The sequence below is a fragment of the Triturus cristatus genome, chromosome 8 (genome assembly GCF_964204655.1).
Source record: "Triturus cristatus chromosome 8, aTriCri1.1, whole genome shotgun sequence".
NCBI classification, from domain to species: Eukaryota; Metazoa; Chordata; class Amphibia; order Caudata; family Salamandridae; genus Triturus; species Triturus cristatus.
The window spans coordinates 45,099,090-45,125,304 of NC_140591.1; the positions used below are offsets into that span (position 1 = coordinate 45,099,090).

Here is a 26,215-nt window from a genome sequence, read left to right on the forward strand (position 1 = left end):
CATTGGATTACAGATATCTCAGTGTCCATTATAACTTGTGTTGTGAACATTGTTAGTGGATGACTAACAATGTGCTTTGGAACTCATCACAAAGTTGCAAATGTTTTGGTTCATAAATGAAAAAAATACCGTGGTCACCAGATTATGTTTATACTAGTTCTATGCTAATGCACTGCGACTATAACTTACAGAAGCATTCCTGGCTTTTGTTACTTCATATCCATGAAAGAAAACAAATGGATTTTTTAATGCTGATATTTGTATTTTTTGTTTCATAAAATGCTAATGCATAATACATAATGCATAATACATATTTTTTTGTCCCGTAGGTGAAAGAAATCCAGAAAAAAGCAAAAGTCAGAGGAATATCGTGGACACCAGGAACTGCAATACAACTTTTGAGACTCTGGCCCCCTGAAATGTACAAAACAGTTTTTGGAGATTTTTTTCCACTAAAGAATCTCAATACAATTGTTAGCCATGTGCACTCCTTGCGCAAACAGCCTTTTTCTGTGCAAAATTGGTAGCAGACACCAATGAATATCATGGAAGTGACATAGTACGTCACAACAAAGGAGTAAGGAGTATTTCATGAGTATGTCTACAACGTAACATTCCAGGGAACTCTAATCCATTAATGGACCCACAAAGGAGAAAGGCCACACAAATGTATAGCATGTAATACATCTTTCCAGGAAAACAACTTTGCAGTTCTAATACTATTGCTAAGAATTTAGAATGTAGAGAGGTTATTTTTCATCTATATTTGTAAGTAAACTGCACCTAACTTGAAAGTCAACATTTATAGAACTGCGACCTCGGCATCCTCAAGGATAGTTATTGTGATCACATCTGTAATGGGTATTCATTAATGAGAACACAGTATTCATTCAATTGAACCATCCTGGTAGGTTTCTAATGTATAGGGGCCACCTCTGGTAGTAGGGTGCAAGGACTGCGTAAGCACCTCTGCATATATACAATTCTATTGTACGTCATTCTCACTGACAATTTGATCTACTTAAGTCTCTGTACGAGGTGCAGTAATTTTCCCATTTGGGTCCACTACTACTGCCTCTATTTTTACCTAACTTGAAAGTACTAACCTGGACAGACACAGGAGAAGCTACACGCATTTACCCAGTGTCTTTAGGATTTTATTACAAGGAATTAAATATTTAAACATAATGTGTGCATTATGGAAGAGGCGCACAAATGCTCTAAATGTGACAGAGATTTCTACATAAATAGCCATTTGGAAAACATCAAGGAGATCTCAGCCTACTAAGACAAAATAAATCTACAATGTTTACCAAGCCGTCTGTTAGAGAAAGCCGTTTGATGGCAGTCAAGCAAAATCATAATGAAGAAAAAACATTTCACTGTCTCAAATGTAAAGGTTTTTTCACAAATGGTTCTCTCATTGTACAAAATTCAGGCCACACTGAACCAAGACCATATAAATGCACTCAGTGTGACCAGACATTCATTACAAAGGCACAGCTGAAGATAGATCAACAAACTCATACTCGTAAGAAACCATGTGAATGTTCTGAATACAATAAGGCTTTCAATCAAAAGGGTGAGCTAGTACTACATCACAGAAATCACACTACGGAGAAACCATATAAATGTTCTGAATGTGACAAGACTTTCAAGGAAAAGAGTAATTTATCATCACAGGAGAGAATTCACACTGTGGAAAAACCATATAGATGTTCAGAATGTAATAAGACTTTCAGTCAAAATGCAAATCTGAGAAAACATCAGAAAATCCACACAGGGGAGAAACCATATAAATGTTCTGAATGTGACAAGGCTTTCAGGCGGAAGAGTAGTCTTTCAGTTCATCAGAAATTCCACACTGGGGAGAAACCTTATAAATGTTCTGAATGTGAGAAGGCTTTCAGTAGAAAAGGAAGTTTAAGGCTGCATCACATGTCTCACAGCGGTGAGACTCCTTACAAATGTTCAGAGTGTGAGAAGGGTTTCAGAAACAAACCTCAACTAATGCGACATCAGAAGGATCACACTGGTGAAAAACCCTATAAATGCACTGAATGTGACAAGACTTTCAAGCAAAAGGTTGAATTATCATTACATGAGAGAATTCACACTGGGGAAAAACTATATAGATGTTCAGAATGTAATAAGGTTTTTCGTCAAAAAGCACATCTGATAACACATCAGAGAACACACACTGGCGAGAAACCACATAAATGTTCTGAGTGCGACAAGTGTTTTATCACGAATGGCAAGCTAATAATACATCAAAGAATTCACACCGGTGAGAAACCATATAAATGTTCTGAATGTCAAAAACATTTTAGCAGAAAAGATGACCTATCCACACACCATAGAATTCACACTGGTGAGAAACCATATAAATGTTCTCAATGTGAGAAGGCTTTCATTAGAAAGAAACACCTGATGATACATGAGAGGATTCACAGTGGAGAGAAACCATATAAATGTTCTATATGTTATAAAGCTTTCAGTCAAAAAGGTAATCTGTTGACACATCTGAGAAGCCATGCATCTTTACTACATGTGTAGGACCAATTACAATTGACATAATTTACAACAATGAAACCATGTATATTTACTTAATGTGACAACGGTTTCAAGGAAAAGGATCATCTATCGCCCCACTTGAGAAGAGATTAAGGAAAGAAATCATATTATTATACTAAGGGACTGATTACGAGTTGAGTCATTATTTGTTGCCCCTGATAGATACTGATACCATGTGGTACATATGTGATGTATTTATCAGGTGGCATAAGTAAGACCTATTACAAGTTTAAGGGGAATAATATGCATGTTTTGGTCTTTAACGCACCTAAATCCACATGATACTGTAAACACCATATATTTTCCCCTGTTAACTTTTGGCAGGTTTGACCTGCCAAAATTTAACAAAGGTTGAGCTATTTAACGCATCCAATAAATATCAGATGTGTTAAATACCTTCAAACTCGTAATTTCAACCTATGAGTAAACACGGGTTAACACATGGGTCAGAAAATTACAACCAGCTCATACGCAGGCCCTAAGTGCAAAAGTCTTTAACTACAAAGGGTCATCATATGACAGTCATCATAGACTGAAATTGTGTAAATACTTTGAATGCAGCAAAATATTAACTACAGAGATATCACTAATAATACACAAGAGAACTCACACTAGTGTGAAACCACATGCATGTTCTGAACGTGGTAAGAAATTCAAGTAAAAAAAAGTCCTCTCTCGTTGCATCAGAAAGTCAAGAACAAGGAAATGAGGAAATCCAGTAAATATTTTGCATTTTAACAAGAATTCAGTTGAAAAATAATAAATGACAAAGACTTGGGCATTAAGGAATCTTGCATGGCTACAGTAAACCATCCTTTGTCCAGAGAGGTAATGACAACGGCAGTGATCCAAATGTTCAGAATAATGTACAGTGTGGGGAGATGAGAGTAAGTGCTGATTTCATAATTTCATGTGGCCATACAATGTACATTTCAAAACTGTGATAGAACACATCCAGTACCAGAAGAGAAATCAGGAATACATTCAGAATAAATTGTATTGTAATTGCATTTCTATAGCGCTTACTAACCCTGACGAGGCGTCAAAACGCTTTTTCGGCGAGTAGTACGCTGTTCTGGAACCCAAGAAGGATTAGTGTTGAATTAGTATAGTGAAATATGAAAGTAATTTGAGTGGTGGATAGGTTAGTCAGTTATTTGGATTCAGAAGGATAGCGGAGGAATAGAAGAGGGAAAAAGGTTTGCATTTATATAGCACTTGTTACCCCTGATGGGGTATTGAAGCGCTTTTTTTTGTTGACGAGTAGCACGCTACTCCAGAACCTATAAAGGATTAGTGGTGAATTAGTAAAGTGAAATATGAAAGTAATTTGAGTGGTGGATATTAGTCAGTTATTTGGATTGAGAAGGATAGCGGAGGGATAGAAGAGGGAAAAAAAGGTTTGCATTTATATGGCGCTTGTTTGGTTTTTTTGAGGTTTTTTTTTTTTTTTTAGTTTTATATACCGCAAACTAGACCCGAGCGCTTTACATGAACACCAGTTTCGTTACATGAGGACACATTCATTTTTTGTTAGGCAGGGGCAGATTGTGATTGGCCCAGAATCACAGGATGTTAAGCGTCGTTGCTGAGATACGAACCTGATTCCCCAGCTTCGAGGTAGACCGCTCTAGTCATAAGGCTACATCCTCATCCCTAATGGGGTGTTGAAGCGCTTTTTCGGTGCGTAGCACGCTACTCCGGCACCCATAAAGGATTAGTGGTGAATTAGTGGATTGAGAAGGATAACGGAGGGATAGAAGAGGGAAAAAGGTTTGCATTTATATAGTGCTTGCTACCCCAAATGAGGTGTTTAAGCGCTATTTTCAGCGAGTACCACGCTACTCGGAACCCATAAAGGATTAGTGGTGAATTAGTATAGTGAAATATGAAATTTGATAAGCGGACAGGTTAGTCTGTTATTTTGATCGAAAAAGATAGTGGAGGGATAGAAGAGTGAATGATTTAGAGATGTCTTTGGGATGTCATAGCAGTAGTGGGAGGCTTGGGATGAGTAAAAAGGGATGTGGAGGGGAAGAGTCAGAGGGAAGAGTTTAGAAAGGCTTGTTTTGGGGGATCGGTATAGTAAAAAAGGTGTCAGATAGTGCAAGGAGGGGTAGAGTAGGGGAGAGTCTAGAAAGGGCTATTTTGGGGGTCATAAGTGGTATGGGGTTTGAGATGAATGAGAGTGGATGTATAGGATATATTGATAGAGGTATAGGGTAAGGAGTAGGGTAGGGCATTGTAAAGAGTAGTAGAAAGAGGTTTGAGATAAGTCAGAGTTGAGGTAGAAGATATATTGAGAGAGGTATAGGGTGAGAATAGGGTAGTGCATTGGATATGCTGAATTAGAAGAAAGTAATAAATATATAGATCCATAAGTACATGGAAAGTTTATAGATGCATAAAGGAAGTAAGTATATGTAGATTAAAGATATTGATAGAGGTATAGGGTGAGAAATATGGTAGTGCAATTTTTTTTTAAACAATTTTTTGAAGGAAAGTAATAAATACATAGATCCAAGTACATGGAAGGTATATAGATGCATAAAGGAATTAAGAATAAGTAGATTAAGGATGCATTCAATAAATTCTGGTCTTCAAGTGTTGTACTTAAAATGTATTTATTTATTCAATTTTTTTTAAACATAATTATTCGACATGTATATACAAAGCAATACACATGTATAGGTACATATCTATAGCACAAATAAATGCTTACAGAGGATTATGCTGTATATTTCCGTTTGCGTATGATGCTTATGTGGGGAAGAGCCAATTCCTGAGTAGTTTTCTGAAGATAAGGTGGTTGTCGGTGGATCTTATGTTGGGGGGTAAAGAGTTACATATTTTGGCTGCTTGAACAGAGAAAGATGTGCCACCCATGTTTTTTTTTTCTTGTATCTTTTGATTTTGAGGCAAGGTGCCACTTCAGAGCGGAGGTTCCTATCATGAATGTGTTTTGTGATTTTATTCCTGATGAAGAGCGGTCCCGTTCCATGTATCACTTTGTGGGTGATACAAAGCAGCTTGAATGTGGATCTTCTGGCAATCGGTAACCAATGCAGTGCTTTCAAGGCAGAGGAGATTTGGTCCTGTGGTTTGATATGTAAGAGTAGTCTGGCAGACGAGTTCTGAATCCGTTGTAGTCTTTTCATAGTCATTAAAGGTGATCCGTGGTAGAGGCTATTGGCGTAATCGAGTTTGAACAGAACAAGGGAGATGGTAGCTTGGACCTTGTATGGAAATCCCAAATGGGGGAAGATTCGTCGCAGAGTTTTTATAGTAACAAACTTGATCTAGCAAGTTTGTTCACTTGGGCATTCGTCGACAGCTTGGAGTCCATGGTCATTCCGAGGTTTCTTACTTCCTTCGATACTTTAGGCGGTGATCCCAGTTTATCAGGCCAGGCGGCAAGCGGGTCATAATGTTTCCAACCGTCACACGCAAGTATTTCTGTTTTGGAAGCATTGAAATTGAGATGGCTCCAGATCATCTATTGATCCAAGGCTCTGAGACAACTGAAAATTGGCGAGTTTCCAATGTCTTTGGGGCATTCCAGTTGAAGGAGTATTTGTGTGTCATAGTTATAGCACGTGAGGTGAAATTGATTGATCAGTACCGGTAATGACTTCATGTAGATGTTGAAAAGCATGGGCAAGATGATAGAGCCTTGAGGGACTGCATCTTTTGTGGAGTACAGTTTGGACAAGAAAGGTGGGGTATGGATGACATTAGTTCTGTTTTGAAGGTAGGAAATGATCCAGTCTAAAGCAGCCCCCTCTATGCCTGGGTTTTGTACCAGAGTGTCATGGTCAACCGTGTCAAAGGCAGCCGAGAGGTCCAAGAGGAGTAGCGCAGCAACCCGCTTGCGGTCAGCTGTGTTCTTCAGGTCATCCCAGATGGCAAGGAGGGCAGAGTCTGTGCCTCTTCCTGGATGGAATCCCATTTGGAAGTCTGAAAGTATGGTATTGTCTTCAATGAATTGTGACATCTGGGCGAACGCTGCTCTTTCTATCAGTTTGCCTAGGAAAGGTCCATTTGTAATGAGTCTGTAGTTGTCAGGGTTCAGCGGTCCAAGTTTGTTTTCTTCAGTAAAGGACGATGTATGACTTTTTTAGTTCTTCTGGAAATATTCCGGTAGTTAAGGAATCGTTGATTATTCTTCTTACTGGATTGGCAGCAGAGGTTGTTAGAGGAATTGTCTTGAAAGTTTGTGGTGGACACGGGTCAGAAGGGCTGCCAGCAGGCCTGCTTGTTTGACCAGGTCCATAAATTCATTGTGTGAAATGTGTTGGAAGGAACGGAGAGGCTGAGTTAGCGTATTCTTGGATTGTTGTTTTGTAAAAGGGTTAGTGCTGGTGCTTTGTCTCTGTTTTAAGTAGAAGTCCAACGTGTCTGCTTTGTCCGTGTAATGATTTGCCAGTTTGTCTGTGAATTCTTGAGTAATGGGATGAGTTCCTTCTACAATTTGGTTTACGAAATCCATTGAGTATTTTATAGAATTCTTTATTTGCACATTTAGCATTTTGAATTCTGTCTGAATAGTACCTTTTCTTTACTTTTTTGATAGCTGACTTGTATAATCTGTTAATTTTCTGTAGATGAAGTTTGTCTTGTTTGTTTTTTGTTTTGAGTCAGGTACGTTGTAGCTTTCTAATTTGTAGTTTTATGTATTTTATCTCTGTATTTCACCAAAGTGCTTGTTTTCTTTTGTTCTGTTTTGTGGTTTTGAGTGGTATCAGGATATCAAAAGCTTCCTGTAGCCACTCACAGAATGTATTGTTTCTAGATCTGTACTGGATGTTAGTTGTGTTTCTAAGTGTTCCGAATTGAGTTTGTTCCACGGTAAATAGGTGGATGCACGTAAGGTGGTTTTAGGTGAGTCGCTTGGTGGTGTTTTATGTTGGAAAGCTAGCAAATGGTGGTCTGACCATGTGACCAGAGTTATAGTTTGAAAGGTAACTAGTTTGGTATTAGCAAAAATGACATCTAGGATATGTAAAGCGATGTAGGGTCATTGCATCTAGGCCATTGATTATCGTTTTTGGATGGGTCATATTGGGTGTGTCAAACCAAATGTTGAGGTCTCCCAGAACGCATAGGTTGGAGTGTATTGTTATTGGGTTTGAAACCGTGTCTAGAAGTGCGTCTGTAAAGGAGCAGGAAGTTACAGGAGGAAGACAGTGTAGGATTGCATCTTGTGAGAAGAGCCTCACAATTCTTTATGGAGATGTCGTCAACTTTAGTGAAATTGTTATGTGGCCCTTATGGTTGTTCTCGACATTGCTAACTCAGCTTGAGCAATGCAGCCATATTGCTTTGTTTGCACACGTTACTTCACAGCTTGTTGTGCAAGACGCGCTTTGAGCCTACAAGAGATCAGACTGTTTTCTGCGTTCTCTGCCTTTCCAGGAGTTTAGTCTGTGCACTAAGTACAAGGTCGAAAAACATGCCCCTTGTTATTCTGTTCTCGTCAGTCCCTATTACCTAGACAAAACGTGCTACACAGTGCAGCTGGTGAGCTCATGCTTGCATATTATCACGTTGCATGTTATTCAACACAGCCAGAGGGAAACCTTTCCTCGATGCAGAGCTGCGATGATCCGATGATGTAAATCTCACATCTAGGCTTTGAGGTAGGGGGTCTGCAGGAAACACTCCGAGATCTTTGTTTATATAATAAACTCCTTCTTACCAAGGGGCGGGTGGTTTAGGCCTTATAGTCCTTTTTCCACTGTCCATATATAATGATTTCCCCTTCTGTATTCTATGGTATTGCAACAATGCTTACTGTATTAGGTTTATGCATTTTGCTGCTGGTGCTGGCTCGTATACTGCATTATAGAGCACGTTAGTTAAAATAAACATTTTAAACTATACAGTGACTCTGAGATTCTTATTGTGGACTAGAATGAATGAGTGAGTGTGCGAAAATGTGTGCATTGCTGCCGCGATCCTGAGAGGTCGGGAGTGTTGTGTTCTAGGTTGTCTATTCATTAGGTCCCTTTGGTAGGTTTCGGGGAGCTAATGAGACACTATAGCTAGTCGGTCTTGGGATTTTGGGTGCTGAGGTGGTAGGTAGGTACAATCCCTATTCACCGAAGTCCTGTTTTCTTGTGCATAGTTCTGTATGTGCAGAATCCCTGCAACAATATGTAATGTTTGCCTGAACACAACAGCTAGACCACCTCCCTTTTTGGCTATACAATTTTGGGTGATCGTTTGATTGCCTAGAGAAATGGCTTCATGCAGGACTGGAGCCATATCATCGCCCAACCACGATTCAGTTATGAATAGTGTGAGAAGTGGGCCTGGTATATGCTGCTCACTAATTCTAGTGATCACCTTGTGCCATGCCAAACAACCCTTATGGTGGTGGTTGAAGTCAACCTTGATAGACCAGCTATCCTAGTGGTAGCGTGGACAGTGCAGTCTGCAGGCTAAACTCTTGAGGGCATGTAAAGCCAGCTGTTTTACCATATGTAACCCCCTTGAATACCAAATGAAAGGACACCACACAGATATATATTCAAAATATATATGTATTTATTTACTAAATGTATCCCCTATACTCTTTGTGAGCACAGAAGCACATTCGTTAAAACAAGGCAGTGTTAAAATATACAAAAGTTGCACAGTTATGGATGGGCCAGATGGCCAGCTAAACCATATACTAAAATAGTGGTATAAGAACCACAAATAGAAAGGAAAGAAGGCCTAGGGCCTTGGGAATCGTTGGGTCGACAAGGAGCTAACCGTAGTGTTAAAGTTTACACGCGTGCACCTATTGATTTCAATGGGTGTGTAAAAGTCACAAAGTTAAAGGAAAAGGAGTCTTCCGGATGGACCAGGACCTAACAACTTGAAACATAGACACTAGAGATGTTTCTCTACCCAAGAGCACCGGAGTGCCAGCGTTACCTCACCCACAGGAAGCGGGTGCATAGGGGTCAAAGTGCGTCGGGTTTCGTCGTGCAGGTCTATGGAGCCTGAGGATGAAGATGCTGCAGGCGGCCAGGCAAGAAGAGTTCCGGTGGATCCAAGGGTGGATCTGAAGAGTAGACCTGTAAGCAGAGGGGACAATGTTCAAAGTCACTAGCCAGTGACCGGCGTGGAACCAGGAAGGAACCAGGCGATGTCGGGTGCCAACAGGTGAAGAAAGGAAGCTTGTCTCTGCAGCCACGTGGAAGTGAAGAGTTCGACGACGTCCAGGAGTCACTCACGAGCTGTCCCACGAAGGCTCTAGCTGATGGCGGTGTCGGCTTCTTGATCGGAGCAAACAGGCCTTGGCTAATGCAAGCCACGCAGGGGTCGAGGAAAGCTTGGTGCTCTGGCTGGCAAGGTCAGAGGGGCTGCTCCTTTTCACAGGAGCAAGGGCCAGTCTAGAGCAACCAGACCAGCAGTGTTAGTTGTAGTTTTCGTCGCCAAGATGGCCACTAGCCAACGGGCCAGTAACCGGGATGACGCGTCGAGTGGCAAAAAGCAAAAGCGCCCCACGCAGATCTCGTGGATGCTGGAGGGCTGGTCTTTGGTGCAAATGCTGCTCGGTGTTGGGGCTTCTCAGGGCCCAAAGCACAGAGTTGAGGATGCCTCAGGTGCTGCGCAGTCAGCTTGTCGTGGACGTTCCAAGATTGCCGGTCCCACTTCTCTCGGTGCCTCCACGGGTCTCCTCTTTGCAGGGACTATGGATCGGGCTCTGAGATGTCTGGGAGTCTGGGTCTTGTCAGGCTCTGGGCTCCGGCGGGAGGCGGCGGCAAAGCAGTCGTGGAGTTGCTGGATGGTGCCTGTGTTCACAGGGTGGTCACTCCTTGGCCACAAGGGAGATTCTTTTCAGTCTTCTGTGCAGCAGAACGTCGAAGTCCAGTAGTTCTTCTTATTAAAGTTGAGTTTCAGGATGATCTGAAGTCTTGGGACACAGCTCCTACTCTTATTCCAAATCTAGGGGCCGGATTACCTGCTAGGTCCCTCCTCTGGGTGGGACCAGGAAGGGGGGTGGTTACACCCCCTTTCCTTTGTCCAGTTTCGCGCCAGGACTGGGGCTGGAGAGCCCCAGCTCCGGTTTGAACTGTCATATGCACAGGGACATCTTGTGTGCCCCAGGCATGTCTCAATCTATTCAGCCCTCCCTAACCCACTACACAAAATCCTGTCTGGGGTGGTGCTAGCACCTCCCCTGGCAGGAAACCCTTTGTCCAAACCTCCCAAGCTGGAAGGACTCCCAGCAGCAGGAGGGCAGACTTGTGCCTGTGGTGGCAGCATCCATTTTGTGATGCTGAGGCTCTGTCTACCTTTACCCGGGTTTCAGGTTAGGTACATGTCGTGTCCCTCTAGAAGGGTGGAATGCTACCCCCGTCGCCAGAACTGGCGAGGGGGTAGTATTCCAATTCGTATGACACCTTACTCGACATGTTTTGATAAAGCCAAACCAGAGTTAGCATTTGACCGCGAGGTCCATAATGCACTTAAGAGTATATGGTATGGCAATATCATGAAACAGCTAAAGGACGTTGTTCCGAACCGAAAGCTGCAGACAGGCTCAGCTCATGCCAGAGCACCATCTCACATGAAACCAAGCACTCTGCCTCCAGGATTGTTAAGGCCTGCCATAGGAGTGACTTATAGGTTACCATGTGTCCATATATGTTAGATATAGGTATACTATCTCTAAGTAAGAGGTGATTACATCAACTTACCCCAGCTGAGTGATCAGCCAGTTGTGCCAAATAGTGAGGCTAGGCCAGGGGTGGCATAATACATGCTGCAGCCCCGGGTAGGCCTTGGATACACCTATGCCCTGGGTACCTGGGGTACACTGTTACAGGGGCCAATAAGGTGCACCAGTTCCAATTGGTAATGCACCTAGTGTGCATTGGCATTAATTTAGGGAGAGAACAGCAGGGCTGTGGGTCTGATTAGCAGGCCCACAGCCACACTAAGTCATAAAACCAGTGAAGCAAAAGCAAAAATTTGGGGTGACCATAGGATAGCAGACCGTACACTCCTACACAACCCCCCCCCCCCCAAACGCAGGGACATTAGACTAACCTTGACCAGTTGTGTCTTCATGTTCTAAGTGGAAGTACTGGGAGAGACCATCTACATTACCATGGCCAGTCCCTGGGCGGTGCTCCACTGTTAAGTCCATCCCCTGTAGGGAAATGGACTACGTGAGTAGTTTGGGGTTTTCACCCTTCATCTGATTTAGCCATAAGAGGGGCTTATGGTCGGTCTGAATCTTGAAGTGAGTTCCAAATAAGTATGGTCTCAACTTCTTCAGGGCCCAGACCACAGCAAAGGCCTCCCTCTCAATAGCTGACCAACATTTCTCTCTAGGGGTCAGCCTTCTACTAATAAAAGCAATGGGCTGGTCTTGACCATCTACATTAAGTTGTGAAAGCACAGCTCCCACCCCCAACTCAGAAACATCTGTTTGGACAATAAACTCTTTGGAGTAGTCAGGACTCTTCAGGATAGGTGCAGAGCACATGGCCTTCTTCAGGTCATCAAATGCCTTTTGACAGTTTACTGTCCACTGAACCTTTTTGGGCATCTTCTTGGATGTCAGATCATTAAGAGGAGTCACTATGGACCCATAGTTCTTAACAAACTTCCTGTAGTACCCAGTCAGGCCCAAGAAAGCTCTGACCTGAGTCTGGGTAGTTGGAGGGGACCAGTCCTTGATGGTCTGGATCTTACTCTCCAGTGGTTGAACTTGGCCTCCACCTACAAGGTGGCCCAAGTATACAACTTTACTCTGCCCTATCTGGCATTTAGTAGCCTTGATAGTGAGGCCTGCCTTTTGCAAGGCCTCTAGTACTTTTGTCAGGTGGATCAGGTGATCCTCCCAGGTGGAGCTAAAGACAGCAATATCATCTAGATATGCTGCACAGAAGTCATCCAACCCAGTGAGGACTTGGTTCACCAACCTTTGAAAAGTGGCAGGTGCATTCTTCAGACCAAAGGGCATCATCACAAATTGGTAATGACCTCCTGGGGTTGAGAATGCTGTTTTGGCCTTAGACTCCTCAGCTAACCTGATTTGCCAATAACCAGCTGTCAAATCAAATGTGCTCAAAAACTTGGCAGAAGCCTGTCTATCTATGAGCTCATCTGCCCTTGGAATTGGGTGTGCATCTGTCCTGGTGACAGCATTGAGTCCTCTGTAATCCACACAGAACCTCATCTCTCTCTTTCCATCTTGGGTGTGAGGTTTGGGGACCAGAACCACTGGGCTAGCCCAGGGGCTCTCTGAAGGCTCAATGACACCTAACTCCAGCATTTTCTGCACCTCAGTCTTTATACAGTCCCTGACATGGTCAGGTTGCCTGTAAATCTTGCTTTTCACAGGAAGACTGTCACCAGTGTCCACCACATGGGTACACCAGTTAGTCTGACTGGGTGTCAAGGAGAACATATGTCTATATGACTGTAAAACTTGTCTGCAGTCATTTTGCTGATGTTCAGTGAGGCTGCCACCTAAGGCCACACCATCAACTGAGCCATCTTCAGGGTTCTGAGACAACAGGTCTGGGAGAGGGTCACTCTCTTCCTCCTGCCCCTCATCTGTATCCATGAGCAAGGCCATGTCTGCCCTGTCAACATATGCCTTGAGTCTGTTGACATGGAGCACCCTGTGGGGGCTCCTGGGAGTTCCTAGGTCTACCAAGTAGGTAACCTCTCCCTTCTTTTCAACAATTGTATGTGGTCCAGACCATTTGTCTTGGAGTGCTGCTGGGGCCACTGGCTCCAACACCCATACCTTCTGTCCTGGCTCGTACTCAGTCAAAACAGCCTTTTGGTCATGCCAAGCTTTCTGTAATTCTTGTCTTGCCTCCAGGTTTTTAGATGCCTTCTCCATGTACTCAGCCATCCGGGAGCGGAGACCAAGTACATAGTCCACTATATCTTGCTTAGGCTTTTTGAGAGGTAACTCCCATCCTTCCCTCACCAGACATAGGGGTCCTCTTACAGGGTGCCCAAATAACAATTCAAAGGGGCTGTAGCCAACTCCTTTTTGTGGGACCTCTCTGTAAGCAAACAGAAGGCAGGGTAGAAGGATGTCCCATCTTCGCCTGAGCTGTTCAGGTAATCAGTTGACACCACATTCCTTCCACATAGCTGTCAAGTATCCTGACATGAAGTTGGCACCTCTGTCAGATACTACCTCCTTAGGAAACCCCACTCTGGAGAAAACTCCAAGTAAGGCCCTGGCCTCAACAGGAGCTGTTGTGGTCCTAAGGGGAATTGCCTCTGGATACCTGGTGTCATGATCCAGTACCACCAGTATAAATCTGTGCCCAGATGCAGTGGGGGGATCCATGGGACCCACAATATCAATCCCCACTCTTTCAAAGGGAACCCCCACCACAGGTAGTGGTATTAGGGGGGCCTTTGTTGTGCCACCTGATTTGCCACTGGCTTGGCAGGATACACAGGAGCGACAAAACTCCTTGGTATCTTCATTCATGTGAGGCCAGTGAAAGTGAGGGACAAGCCTGTCCCAAGTCTTGTTCTGGCCTAAGTGTCCTGCTAAAGGAATATCATGGGCCAAGGTAAGAAGGAAGCCCCTAAATTGCAGAGGTATAACCAACCTCCTGGTGGCACCAGGTTTTGGGTCTCTAGCCTCTGAATAAAGGAGTCCATCATCCCAATATACTTTATGGGTACCTTGAGCATTCCCAGCAGCCTGCTGTCTGAGGGGTTCAAGGGAAGAACAGTCTAACTGAGCCTGCCTTAAATCAGCCCTAGAAGGTGCCCCTGCCCCCAGAAACTCAACCTGGTCAGGTTCAAGCTCTTCAGGGACAGTTCCTTCAGGGTTCTCAAAATCAGTTTCCTGGGAAGACTGATCTTCACTTTCAGGCAGGAGGGAAGGCACAGCCTTGACCCTTCTGTTCTTCTTCTTGGTAGGTACTTGGTCCATTGTTCCAGGCTCCAAGACCTGAGGTTCAATGAGGCATTTTTTGGCCTGTGACCTGGTCACAGCAAGGACATGTGATGAAATCCCTAACATCTCTGCATGAGTCCTGTGCTCCACTTCTGACCATAGAGAGGATTCTAGGTCATTGCCCAACAGACATTCAACTGGGAGGTCTGCACTTACCACAACCTTTTTGAGGCCAGTTACCCCTCAGGAGAAATTAACAATTGCCACACTATGTGTAGTAGAGACATTTCTGGCGTTGGTCACTAGGTAGTTATCACCTAGTATTATCTGTCCAGGGTCCACAAAGCCAGGTGTCACCATGGTGTCACTGGCACAAGTGTCCCTGTATGCTTGAGCCACTTTATTTTTAATCAAAAGTGTCTGTCTGTACTTGCCTAGATTACTAGGACTCACAGTAGTGGACAAATCCATATACATCTCACAAATCAGAACAGCCTGTGTAGGAGTTCTGACTAGGTCAGAATCTCCTTCAGTACCCAAGGTTAACCCCACTACTCCCTTAGCCTGAGGACCAACACTGCCAACTGTACTAGGGGGTGCAGGTGCCTTAGGGGCTGCAGTGATGGGGCTCCAGTTTTCTTACAATCACTGGTCCAGTGAGAGGTGCTTTTACAGACATTACACCATGGCTTTTTCTGACCTTCTTTCTTCTTCTTCTTGGAAGTTTGGGACCCACCCTCATTTTTCTGTTGGGGGCGTGGTGAAGACTTCTGGTCTTTGGGTTTCTGTTCCCCACCCTTTTGGTCTGCCTTCTTCTGGTCACCACCCTGGTTCTGGTTATTTTGCTTAACCCTGGTTCTAACCCATTTGTCTGCCTTCTTTCCCAATTCTTGGGGAGAGGTCAGATCTGAGTCAATCAGGTGTTGATGCAACTGCTGGTTCTGACAATTATTTAAGATTTGCTCTCTCATAATTAGATTATACAACCCTGTGTAATCTGCAACCTTACTTCCCAGCAACCAGCCCTCCAGAGCCTTAGTGGCACACTCAACAAATTCAGACCAGTCCTGAGTCTGTGTCTTTTGGGTGTCTCTGAACATTAACCTGTACTGTTCAGTGGTTAAGCCTAACCCATCAATTAGAACACTCTTCAGGACCAGGTAGTTTCTAGCATCCTCATCACTAACTGTGAGGAGCTTGTCTCTGCCTCTACCTTCAAAGGAGAGCCACAAGATTGCTGCCCACTGCTCCTGAGGGACCTGCTGTACTCTGCAGGCCCTCTCAAGGGCAGTTATCCATTTGTGGATGTCATCCCCAGCTTTGTAGGGGGGCACAATCTTACTCAGGTTTCTATTGTCATAGGGCCTGTTTTTATCCTTAGGGATATTGCTGCCACCAGTGGAATCTAATCCACTCTCTCTAGACTGTCTTGCTCTAGCAAGTTTCTCCTTAGCTAAGGCAACTTCTAGTTCTTGCCTTTGAATCCTAAGTTCAGCCTCTCTCATCTTGGCTTCATGCTCTCTCCTCTGAGGGGAAGTCATCCTCCTCTGAGCAGGGGCACTGGGGCCTTTAGAACCAGTGGAATGGTCAGATCCACTTGAACTGGATCGTCTATCCCTATGTCTCTGGTTAAGCCTGCTTGGGGGTCTGTAGGGAGGTATCCCATTTCCAGTCCCATGTAAGCTTAAGTTAGCCTGGCTAAGTCTCCTGACTGGCACCTGGCTATTTCTCTCATCCTCTGAATCTACCTCCTCCTCATCTACATCATCTCCCTCTGGAGTGATAGGGGCATTAGTATTATCATCTTCAGATGGGTGACCTCCATCTCCAGACCCTGTAGGGACTGAGTCTGGGGCACTTAGAGTATCAGAGTAATCTAATAGCTCTAGGAGTTGGGCTATAGTAGGGGTTTGACCCTGCTTAAGACCTCTGGTGTTACACAGTTGTCTTAACTCCTGATAGTTTAACATAGAATATTTGGATTGTGCCTTTTGAGGGTCACTCTCAACAGCTGGGAGCCCAGTGGCTCCTGCTGCTCCAGCCATTCTCTTAGTGAGGTGGATGTGTTGCAATCTACCTACACTGGTGTTTTCCTACTGGACCTTCTCTAGTTAGTTGTAGTCAGGGTGTGCTACTCCCTTTGCTCTACAACAACTAAGTTCAGTAGAACTTATGTATACTAGTCTTGTTTTATATGTACCTAAAGGTACCTGTATGATCTTTCAAATGATATTTTCAAAAGATTACAATTGGTAAAACACAGCAAGCTCAAATCCCAACCGCTGCTCACCAATGTGAGAAGTTGGCATGGTATATGCTGCTCACTAATTCTAGTGATCACCTTGTACCATGCCAAACAACCCTTATGGTGGTGGTTGAAGTCAACCTTGATAGACCAGCTATCCTAGTGGTAGCGTGGACAGTGCAGTCTTCAGGCTAAACTCTTGAGGGCATGTAAAGCCAGCTGTTTTACCATATGTAACCCCCTTGAATACCAAATGAAAGGACACCACACAGATATATATTCAAAATATATATGTATTTATTTACTAAAAGTATCCCCTATACTCTTTATGAGCACAGAAGCACATTCGTTAAAACAAGGCAGTGTTAAAATATACAAAAGTTGCACAGTTATGGATGGGCCAGGTGGCCAGCTAAACCATATACTAAAATAGTGCTATAAGAACCACAAATAGAAAGGAAAGAAGGCCTAGGGCCGTGGGAATCGCTGGGTCGACAAGGAGCTAACCGTAGTTAGTGACCAGGAGGCCCACAGGATGCGTGTGCAGTGTTAAAGTTTACACGCGTGCACCTATTGATTTCAATGGGTGCGTAAAAGTCACAAAGTTAAAGGAAAAGGAGCCTTCCGGATGGACCAGGACCTAACAACTTGAAACCTAGACACTAGAGATGTTTCTCTACCCAAGAGCACCAGCGTGCCAGCGTTACCTCACCCACAGGAAGCGGGTGCATAGGGGTCAAAGTGCGTCGGGTTTCGTCGTGCAGGTCTATGGAGCCTGAGGATGAAGATGCTGCAGGCGGCCAGGCAAGAAGAGTTCCGGTGGATCCATGGGTGGATCTGAAGAGTAGAAGACCTGTAAGCAGAGGGGACAATGTTCAAAGTCACTAGCCAGTGACCGGCGTGGAACCAGGAAGGAACCAGGCGATGTCGGGTGCCAACAGGTGAAGAAAGGAAGCTTGTCTCTGCAGCCACGTGGAAGTGAAGAGGTCGACGTTGTCCAGGAGTCACTCACGAGCTGTCCCACGAAGGCTCTAGCTGATGGCGGTGTCGGCTTCTTGATCGGAGCAAACAGGCCATGGCTAATGCAAGCCTCGCAGGGGTCGAGGAAAGCTTGGTGCTCTGGCCAGCAAGGTCAGAGGGGCTGCTCCTTTTCACAGGAGCAAGGGCCAGTCTGGAGCAACCAGACCAGCAGTGTTAGTTGTAGTTTTCATCGCCAAGATGGCCACTAGCCAACGGGCCAGTAAACGGGATGACGCGTCGAGTGGCAAGAAGCAAAAGGGCCCCACGCAGATCTCGTGGATGCTGGAGGGCTGGTCTTTGGTGCAAATGCTGCTCGGTGTTGGGGCTTCTCAGGGCCCAAAGCACAGAGTTGAGGATGCCTCAGGTGCTGCGCAGTCAGCTTGTCGTGGACATTCCAAAATGGCCGGTCCCACTTCTCTCGGTGCCTCCACGGGTCTCCTCTTTGCAGGGACTGTGGATCGGGCTCTGAGATGTCTGGGAGTCTGGGTCTTGTCAGGCTCTGGGCTCGGGCTCTGGCGGGAGGCGGCGGCAAAGCAGTCGTGGAGTTGCTGGATGGTGCCTGTGTTCACAGGGTGGTCACTCCTTGGCCACAAGGGAGATTCTCTTCAGTCTTCTGTGCAGCAGAACATCAAAGTCCAGTAGTTCTTCTTATTAAAGTCGAGTTTCAGGATGATCTTAAGTCTTGGGACTCAGCTCCTACTCTTATTCCAAATCTAGGGGCCGGATTACCTGCTAGGTCCCTCCTCTGGGTGGGACCAGGAAGGGGGGTGGTTACACCCCCTTTCCTTTGTCCAGTTTCACCCCAGGACTGGGGCTGGAGAGCCCCAGCTCCGGTTTGAACTGGCATATGCACAGGGACACCTTGTGTGCCCCAGGCATGTCTCAATCTATTCAGCCCTCCCTAACCCACTGCACAAAATCCTGTCTGGGGTGGTGCTAGCACCTCCCCTGGCAGGAAACCCTTTGTCCAAACCTCCCAAGCTGGAAGGACTCCCAGCAGCAGGAGGGCAGACTTGTGTCTGTGGTGGCAGCATCCATTTTGTGATGCTGAGGCTCTGTCTAACTTTACCCGGGTTTCAGGTTAGGTACATGTCGTGTCCCTCTAGAAGGGTGGAATGCTATCCCCGTCGCCAGAACTGGTGAGGGGGTAGTATTCCAATTCGTATGACGCCTTACTCGACATGTTTTTATAAAGCCAAACCAGAGTTAGCATTTGACCGCGAGGTCCATAATGCACTTAAGAGTATATGGTATGGCAATATCATGAAACAGCTAAAGGACGTTGTTCCGAAAGCTGCAGACAGGCTCAGCTCATGCCAGAGCACCATCTCACATGAAACCAAGCACTCTGCCTCCAGGATTGTTAAGGCCTGCCATAGGAGTGACTTATAGGTTACCATGTGTCCATATATGTTAGATATAGGTATACTATATCTAAGTAAGAGGTGATTACACCAACTTACCCCAGCTGAGTGATCAGCCAGTTGTGCCAAATAGTGAGGCTAGGCCAGGGGTGGCATAATACATGCTGCAGCCCTGGGTAGGCCTTGGATACACCTATGCCCTGGGTACCTGGGGTACACTGTTACAGGGGCCAATAAGGTGCACCAGTTCCAATTGGTAATGCACCTAGTGTGCATTGGCATTAATTTAGGGAGAGAACAGCAGGGCCGTGGGTCTGATTAGCAGGCCCACAGCCACACTAAGTCATAAAACCAGTGAAGCAAAAGCAAAAATTTGGGGTGACCATAGGATAGCAGACCCTACTCTCCTACAAATAGTATGTCCGGTTTTGCATCGGTGAGAAGGTCGTAGATGTGATGTTTGATTTTAGAGAGTGATCAAGCATTTATTAGTAGACATTTTATAAAATGTGCTTTGGTGACAGTGAGAATTAGTTTTGTAGAAGAGTGATGAGTATAGTGTGGGTTAGTAGCAGGTGTGTTTTAGTGCTGGTATTATCTGTATTAGGATAGCAATCGTGTAGCTGTTCTGTAATGTGTTCCTCGTCCAGCAGACTAAGGAGGCATTTTGATGGGTCTGCGTGCATAAGTAGTGGAGACGGTGTTTGAGAGTGAGTTGTTGTGCTGTGTTGTTTTTGTGGTGTAACCATGTTGTGCAGTAGACACGGAGAAGCAAAGTTGTGATGTGTGGCACGTTGCTTATATTGTTTGTATATGTTTAGGGCGGAAGGTGTATGAGACTATGATGATGCAGCATGTGGGTCATGTAGTAAGCTTCTAAATTGTCCAATGGATGAGAGGCGGTTAGAAGAGTGTTGCTGTGTTGCTGTATGTGTTGGTGTGGTGGAAGAGAGAAAGCTTGGCATTGTGGTTTGTTCCTTTGTGTAGTTTGAAAGGTGGGTGTATGATTGTATTTTGCGAATGTAAGAATTATGAGGTGTTGTGCTTGAGAGATTTTGTTGTGCTTATGTGTGTGATATGTTTTGTTTTTGAGGAGTAGTGAAAAGAGGTGCTGATGTTTTGTTTTATGAGATGGATTTGTTTGTATAGTATTGTTTGCGGGTGGAATTTGTAAGGTAAAGGGGTGGTGATGTGTGTGTGAGTAGAGTGTATGTTGGAAGTGATGAAGTAGATTTAAGACTGTTTGTTTTAGACCGGTTTGCTACAAGAGTTAAAATGTGTGGTGCTGTAGCATGTAAGTGTTGTTAGTGTTGTAGAAAGAAGAGGAGGCTGTTGGTTGGACAAATGACAGAAGGCTGAGTATGGGAGTGTTAATGATAAAAGGGGGTCTGTTAGGAGTAATTAGAGTGGGGAGTGTGTGTCTGGATGGGCTGTAGTTAAGTATGGTATGGATTTTGGTTGTGTTTGTGAAGAGTGCTTTGGTTAGTGGTATAGGATAGAGTTGTGTACTGTTCGTAGGTGATGGTAGAAATGCGTGGTAGTTTGGATGGATGTGGTTTGTGTGGTTTTGCCGTGTATGCTGCATAGGGTTGGTTTGTGGTAAGTGTGTGGTGTACGTTTGGTGTGGGTGTGTTACTCTGTTTGTGGTTGGTGTAGGGTAGGTATTACTAAATGGGAAAATGGGCAGCATTTCTGGCCCTGGTCTCGACCAGTCTTGAACAGGCTCAAACAGGCCCCTGCCCTTGTCCTCTCCGCCCAGGCTGAGACGCCCTGAGCCTTGGTCTTCTATAGCCTTAGTAGTCAGGTGACCCCTTCAGCCAATGGGAACCCTAGCCCTAACCAATGACAACACTTGCCCTAAACTCTAGAACCGATACGAGACCAGTACCTCACAGCCAATCTTAGCCCTAGTAAAAGCACTCAATCAGGTACATAAACCCTAATATCTATATCCAATAAATGCCCTAGCCCTAGCTGTAGTCCCAACCCTAGTCCTAGCAACCAATGACACAGGAAACCCTAGTCCCTACTTCCAATAAAAAGTCTAAACCTAACCCACACCCAGAAACCAATCAGACCCCTCAAATAACCATTCAATGACAACACTAACCCTAATCCATTAGAAACACCAGATACAACCATCAATCAGTGCACACATGGAACAACCAATAGCAGACTATATAAGGTCCCAGCGACCTCAGGCAAGATTTGCTGGCCTGGTAGTTGGAAGCTGCTCTTCTATTCAGAATCTCCTAGGAGACAGACAGGCTCAATCCACACTTTGGACTTCTGCAGGTAAGGGCCTAACAAACTCTGTCCTCTAATGATACTGTTTGTATAAAACTTTACTCACTCTCCTAGCCAAAAAACAAAGTGCACAACCCCTTTAAAACACAGCTTCAACAGCTCACAGCGCATTACTGCTGTCTCAGAGCACCCTCTGATGTAGAATATCCTTGTTGCTGGGGGGAGGAAGGGGCTGGTTTCACTCACTTGCTAACACAAAATGGAAGCTGGGGTGCACTGCTTAACATACAGGTCTTTGCACAGAGCAAGGGAGAAATTTGGAGGGAAAAGCTGGTAGTCACAGGGAATGAGAGGGAAAAACTGCATATTTTTGGACTGCAAATCCCACAATTCAACAGGTTAAATGTAGACCGTCACGGCGCAGTAAAAACCACAAGTTTAAACACAAAACAGTGATAAATTATGCAATCACGGGCAGGTTAAAACTACAATTTTTAAACTGTAACAACCACAAGCAGAGACAGTTAAATAAAAAAGAAAATAATTTAAATTGCTTTTTCAATTTTAGGAATGAGACAGCACTAGTCTGCCTCCTTACCACCTCCTGGACTTTGCTGGGGCACAGGTAACCTGCAACTCACAAAATGGAAGTGAATGTTTTGGGGTTCACCCAGCAAGCCCTTAACATCTTCGCTGCTAGGCCTCCCAGCCCCGTGCTAAGCCTTTTTTTGGGGCTATTTGGGGTAGTTCGCGCTTAGGCCCCTGCAACTTTTTGACCACATAAGGTATCCACGCCAAATATGCATCCGTTTTTTCCAACACCATGGGGATTCTAAAGGTACCCATGGTTTGTGGATCCCCCTGGAGGGGACTCAGAAATTAGCCAAAATACAGGTAAAGTTGATTTTTGGGGAAAATTCTGAAAAAAGGGCTACAGATAAAAGCGTCTGGTTTTTTTCCCTGCAAATAGTATCAAAAAACGGGTTGTGGTGCTGAAATCACCATCTTCCCAGCTTTCAGGGACAAGCAGACTTTTGTCAGAAAACCACATTTTTTACACCGTTTTGGCATTTTTCTGGGACATTGCCTATTTTTGCTATTTTTTGTGCTTTCAACCTTCTTCCAGTTAATGGTAGAAATGCGTATGAAAGCAATAATGGATCCTGGAAAGCTATACATTTTTGATAAGTAGACAAAATTCTGAATTCAGCAAGGGGTCATTTATGTAGATCCCTCAAGGTTTCTTTATAGAAACTAACAGTTGAATATAGGAAAAGTTGAAATTTAGTTGAAAAAAACAGCCATTTGTGCCAACGTTTTCACCTGTAACTTCAAATTATGAGAGCTGTTTGAAAGCAATATACTGTTACATCCGCTGGACCTTTCTGGTTGTGGGGATATATATAGGACTTGTAGGTTCACCAAAAACCCGACGAACCCTGAGCCAATAACTGAGCAGCGTCTTGCAATGGTTTTTTATTATGTACCGGGTATATAGCAATTCATTTAGGAAAATATATACATTGAAAAATCGGTATGAAAGACACCTGTGTATTTCTGAAATAGGAAAAAAATATAGAGTTTAGAAACTATAGATATTTGCAGATTTCCAAAATTGTGAGTACCCATACTCGCATGAGAATTATAGGTCATTTTTCAAAATGACTTTTTTCCCATTGTCTTTCATTTGAAAGGCAGAAATGCGTCAAAAGGTAATAACAGTTGCTCTACAATTCTGTGTTACCCGAAGTCTCCCGATAAAAATGGTACCTCACTTATGTGGGTAGGCCTAGTGCCCGCAACAGGAAACGGCACAAAACGCAGCGTGGACACACCACATTCTCACAGTGAAAACGGACCCCTTTTTGCAAAGTGCCTAACTGTAGATTTTGAACCCTAGTTCTGCCGGCACCTAGGGTAACCTAGAAAACCTATACATTTTTTTAAACTAGACACCCAGGGGAATCCAGGATGGGGTGACTTGACTGGCTCTCACCAGGTTCTGTTACCCAGAATCCCTTGCAAACCAAACATTTGTCCAAATAAACACATTTTCCTCACATTTCCGTGGTGGAAAGTTCTGGAATCTGCGTGGATCCACAAAATTCCATCCACCCCGCATTCCCCAAAGTCTTCCGAGAAAAATGGTACCTCACTTGTGTGGGTAGGCCTAGTGCCCGCGACAGGAAACAGCCCAAAATGCAACGTGGACACACAACATTTTCACGGTGAAAACTGACTCTTTTTGCAAAGTGCCTAGCTGTAGATTTTGAAGCCTAGCTCTGCTGGCACCTAGGGAAACCTAGCAAAACTATACATTTTTGAAAACTAGACACCCAGGGGAATCCAGGATGGGGTGACTTGACTGGCTCTCACTAGGTTCTGTTACCCAGAATCCCTTGCAAACCTAAAACTTTGTTCAAAAAAACTAATTTTCCTCACATGTCTGTGGTGGAAAGTTCCAGAATCTGCGTGGATCCACAGAATTCCACCCACCCCGCGTTCCCCAAAGTCTTCCGAGAAAAATGGTACCTCACTTGTATGGTTGGGTCAAGTACCCGCGACCGTCAAGGGCCCAAAACCTATTGAGGCGACATCAAAATTACCTATCACAAACCAACCTGGTTTTGCAAGTGGGTCCCATGAGTTTTTGGCCCCGGTTTCGGCGGACATCTAGGGAAACCTACCAAACCCACACATTTTTTAAAACTAGTCACCCGGGGGAGTCCAGCGAGGTATGGCTTGCATGGGTCCCCCAACATTTTCCAACCCAGAACCCCCTGCAAACCTCAAATTTAGCTGGAAAATCATCTTTTTCTCACATTTCTGTGTGGAAAAGGTCTGGAATCTATGTGGATCGACAAATTTCCTACCACCCAGCGTTCCCCATGTCTCCCGATAAAAATGATACCTCATTCGCGTGGGTGGGTGTGACAAGGTGCCAGATGTTGACCAGTCGGGGGAGAGGATCCCGATATGTTCCCACGTTACCTTTCCCCCATCCTCTATTTTCAGTCTTCTGCTTTGGAGGTGTTGTGGGCCTTTAAGGACCTGGACATTCGGGACTCTAGCCCCGCCCACTAACCAGGCAGTTTGAATTCCATTGGAGGAAACAGACCCACCTCCAGGGTCATAACGGAGCCGGAGGAAGCACTTGGCACGCAAGCCGACTGGCCGAGGGAGAAGCCGGAACAGCTGACAAATCCTCCACCTTCTACGATTCTGGACGCCTTAGTTCCAGGACGAGAAGCAGACGAGAGCGACACAAGAGAGACGGATCTCTCTACTGCCAAAGGGTCGCCGGACCCGAATCGGCACTGCGACAAAGCCAGCCACGCTCCCGGAGGAGCGTTGCTACAGCAGGTACGTGCTAGCATCCGGGCCGTATACTCTAAAGGTTCCGAGGGCAGGAAACCGACTATCGGGGAGGAAGGAGGCATGCAAACGCCCCACTAGCGCTATTGATTGCTAATAGTGTTTTGCTTCCTTTGCGCTATCAATCACGGGTGACGGACTGTGGTGCACTCTCCTTCATTCCCCCCTCACTACCCCTCCCAATTCTTCTTGTACTCCAGACAGACGTACCGACGGAGGTGTTCTTTTCTTTCGTTTTTTTATTTGTTTTTCTTCTCCCTCCCCGGTTCCTCTACGGCGATACTGAGCGGTGCGAAGATCCACAGCAGGAACTCCTTCCCATGAAGAACCACTGACGGAAGTGGCTACCCTTTCTGATGTTTTTCAACCTTTCTTTGTGACTTTATCCTGCCTCTCAAATAAATTATCCTCTGAAGCACATAACTTTCCACATCTGTTCCTTGACTGGCCCACACGTGGTGGAGAATGCGGGCACTTTAGCTCCATAGCCAACATGGAGAACCTATTGCAACAGCTAATCACAGGGCAGCAAAAACTAGAATGGGCCGTCAAGAAACAGATGACGGCAGCCCAAGCCGACCGCAAACTCTTTAAAGACTTGATGAATCAGCAGGTCGAATGCATCCAAAAAGTTGCCATCGACCGGCTTCAACTCACTACCCAGATCCAAAACCGTGCCAGGGTACAACCCAACCGTCCCCACATCGCATTACAGAAGTATCTCCCAGGAGAGGATCCTGATGTCTTCCTGGCCAACTTTGAGCGGGCTGCACGGGCCTGTGGGTGGCCTGCCGACAAGTAGCCCTTCTTCCTGGCCCCCTTACTGAGCGCAGAGGCACAGGCCACCTACCAAGTGGCCAACCCTATGGGGAACACGCCTTATGCTGAAGTGAAAAACATCATTCTGGATCACCTGGGTGCGGATCCCGAGGCATATCAGGAACATTTCCGGAAAGAGAAGGGAACACCTGGAGATAATCCTAAGACTCTGTATTTTAAGCTCAAGGCGGCCACTGACAAATGGCTCAAACCCCAGGAACGGAGTAAAGAAGAAATCATGGAACTGATTTACCTGGAGTCCCACACAACGATGACTGAAACAGCATACCCATCTAACAGCCACCCAAGCAGTGGATATGGCCACCACGTTCACTCGAGCACAGCCCTGATTTGTCCCTGGACAGTGACAAGCAACGCCTCTCCACGCCCTCCCAAAGAAACGAGAGAAGGGCCCCAAGACCAGTACTGGAAGCGCCTCGTCCTCGCTTCCGGCTCAAGACCCCTACATCAAAAGGCCCACAGTGATTCGACTGTGGGGAGTGGGGGCATATCGCCCGGTTCTGCCCTCTAAAGAGACCAACAAAAGAATCCATGGACATTAGCTGTATCCCACGCACCGTCCTTTATACAGAAGAAATGGGACTGTGTTTTTATGTGAGTGTGCAGGTGAATGGAATGCCAGTAAAAGCCGGGGGTACCGACAGTCGGTTGTCAGGGAATCCC

At 45.1% G+C, this 26,215-nt stretch overlaps 1 protein-coding gene across 1 annotated transcript in view; it reads left to right on the forward strand.

Annotated features, from left to right (window-relative positions):
* Positions 1–26,215, forward strand: part of LOC146799978 (uncharacterized) — a 241,017-nt gene that overhangs the window by 63,068 nt on the left and 151,734 nt on the right. Inside the window, exon 2 of the mRNA XM_085623697.1 lies at positions 330–2,537. Within this exon, the coding sequence (XP_085479823.1) occupies positions 1,306–2,537 (1,232 nt within the window). The 5' untranslated portion in view covers positions 330–1,305. The remainder of the gene's footprint in view (positions 1–329; positions 2,538–26,215) is intronic.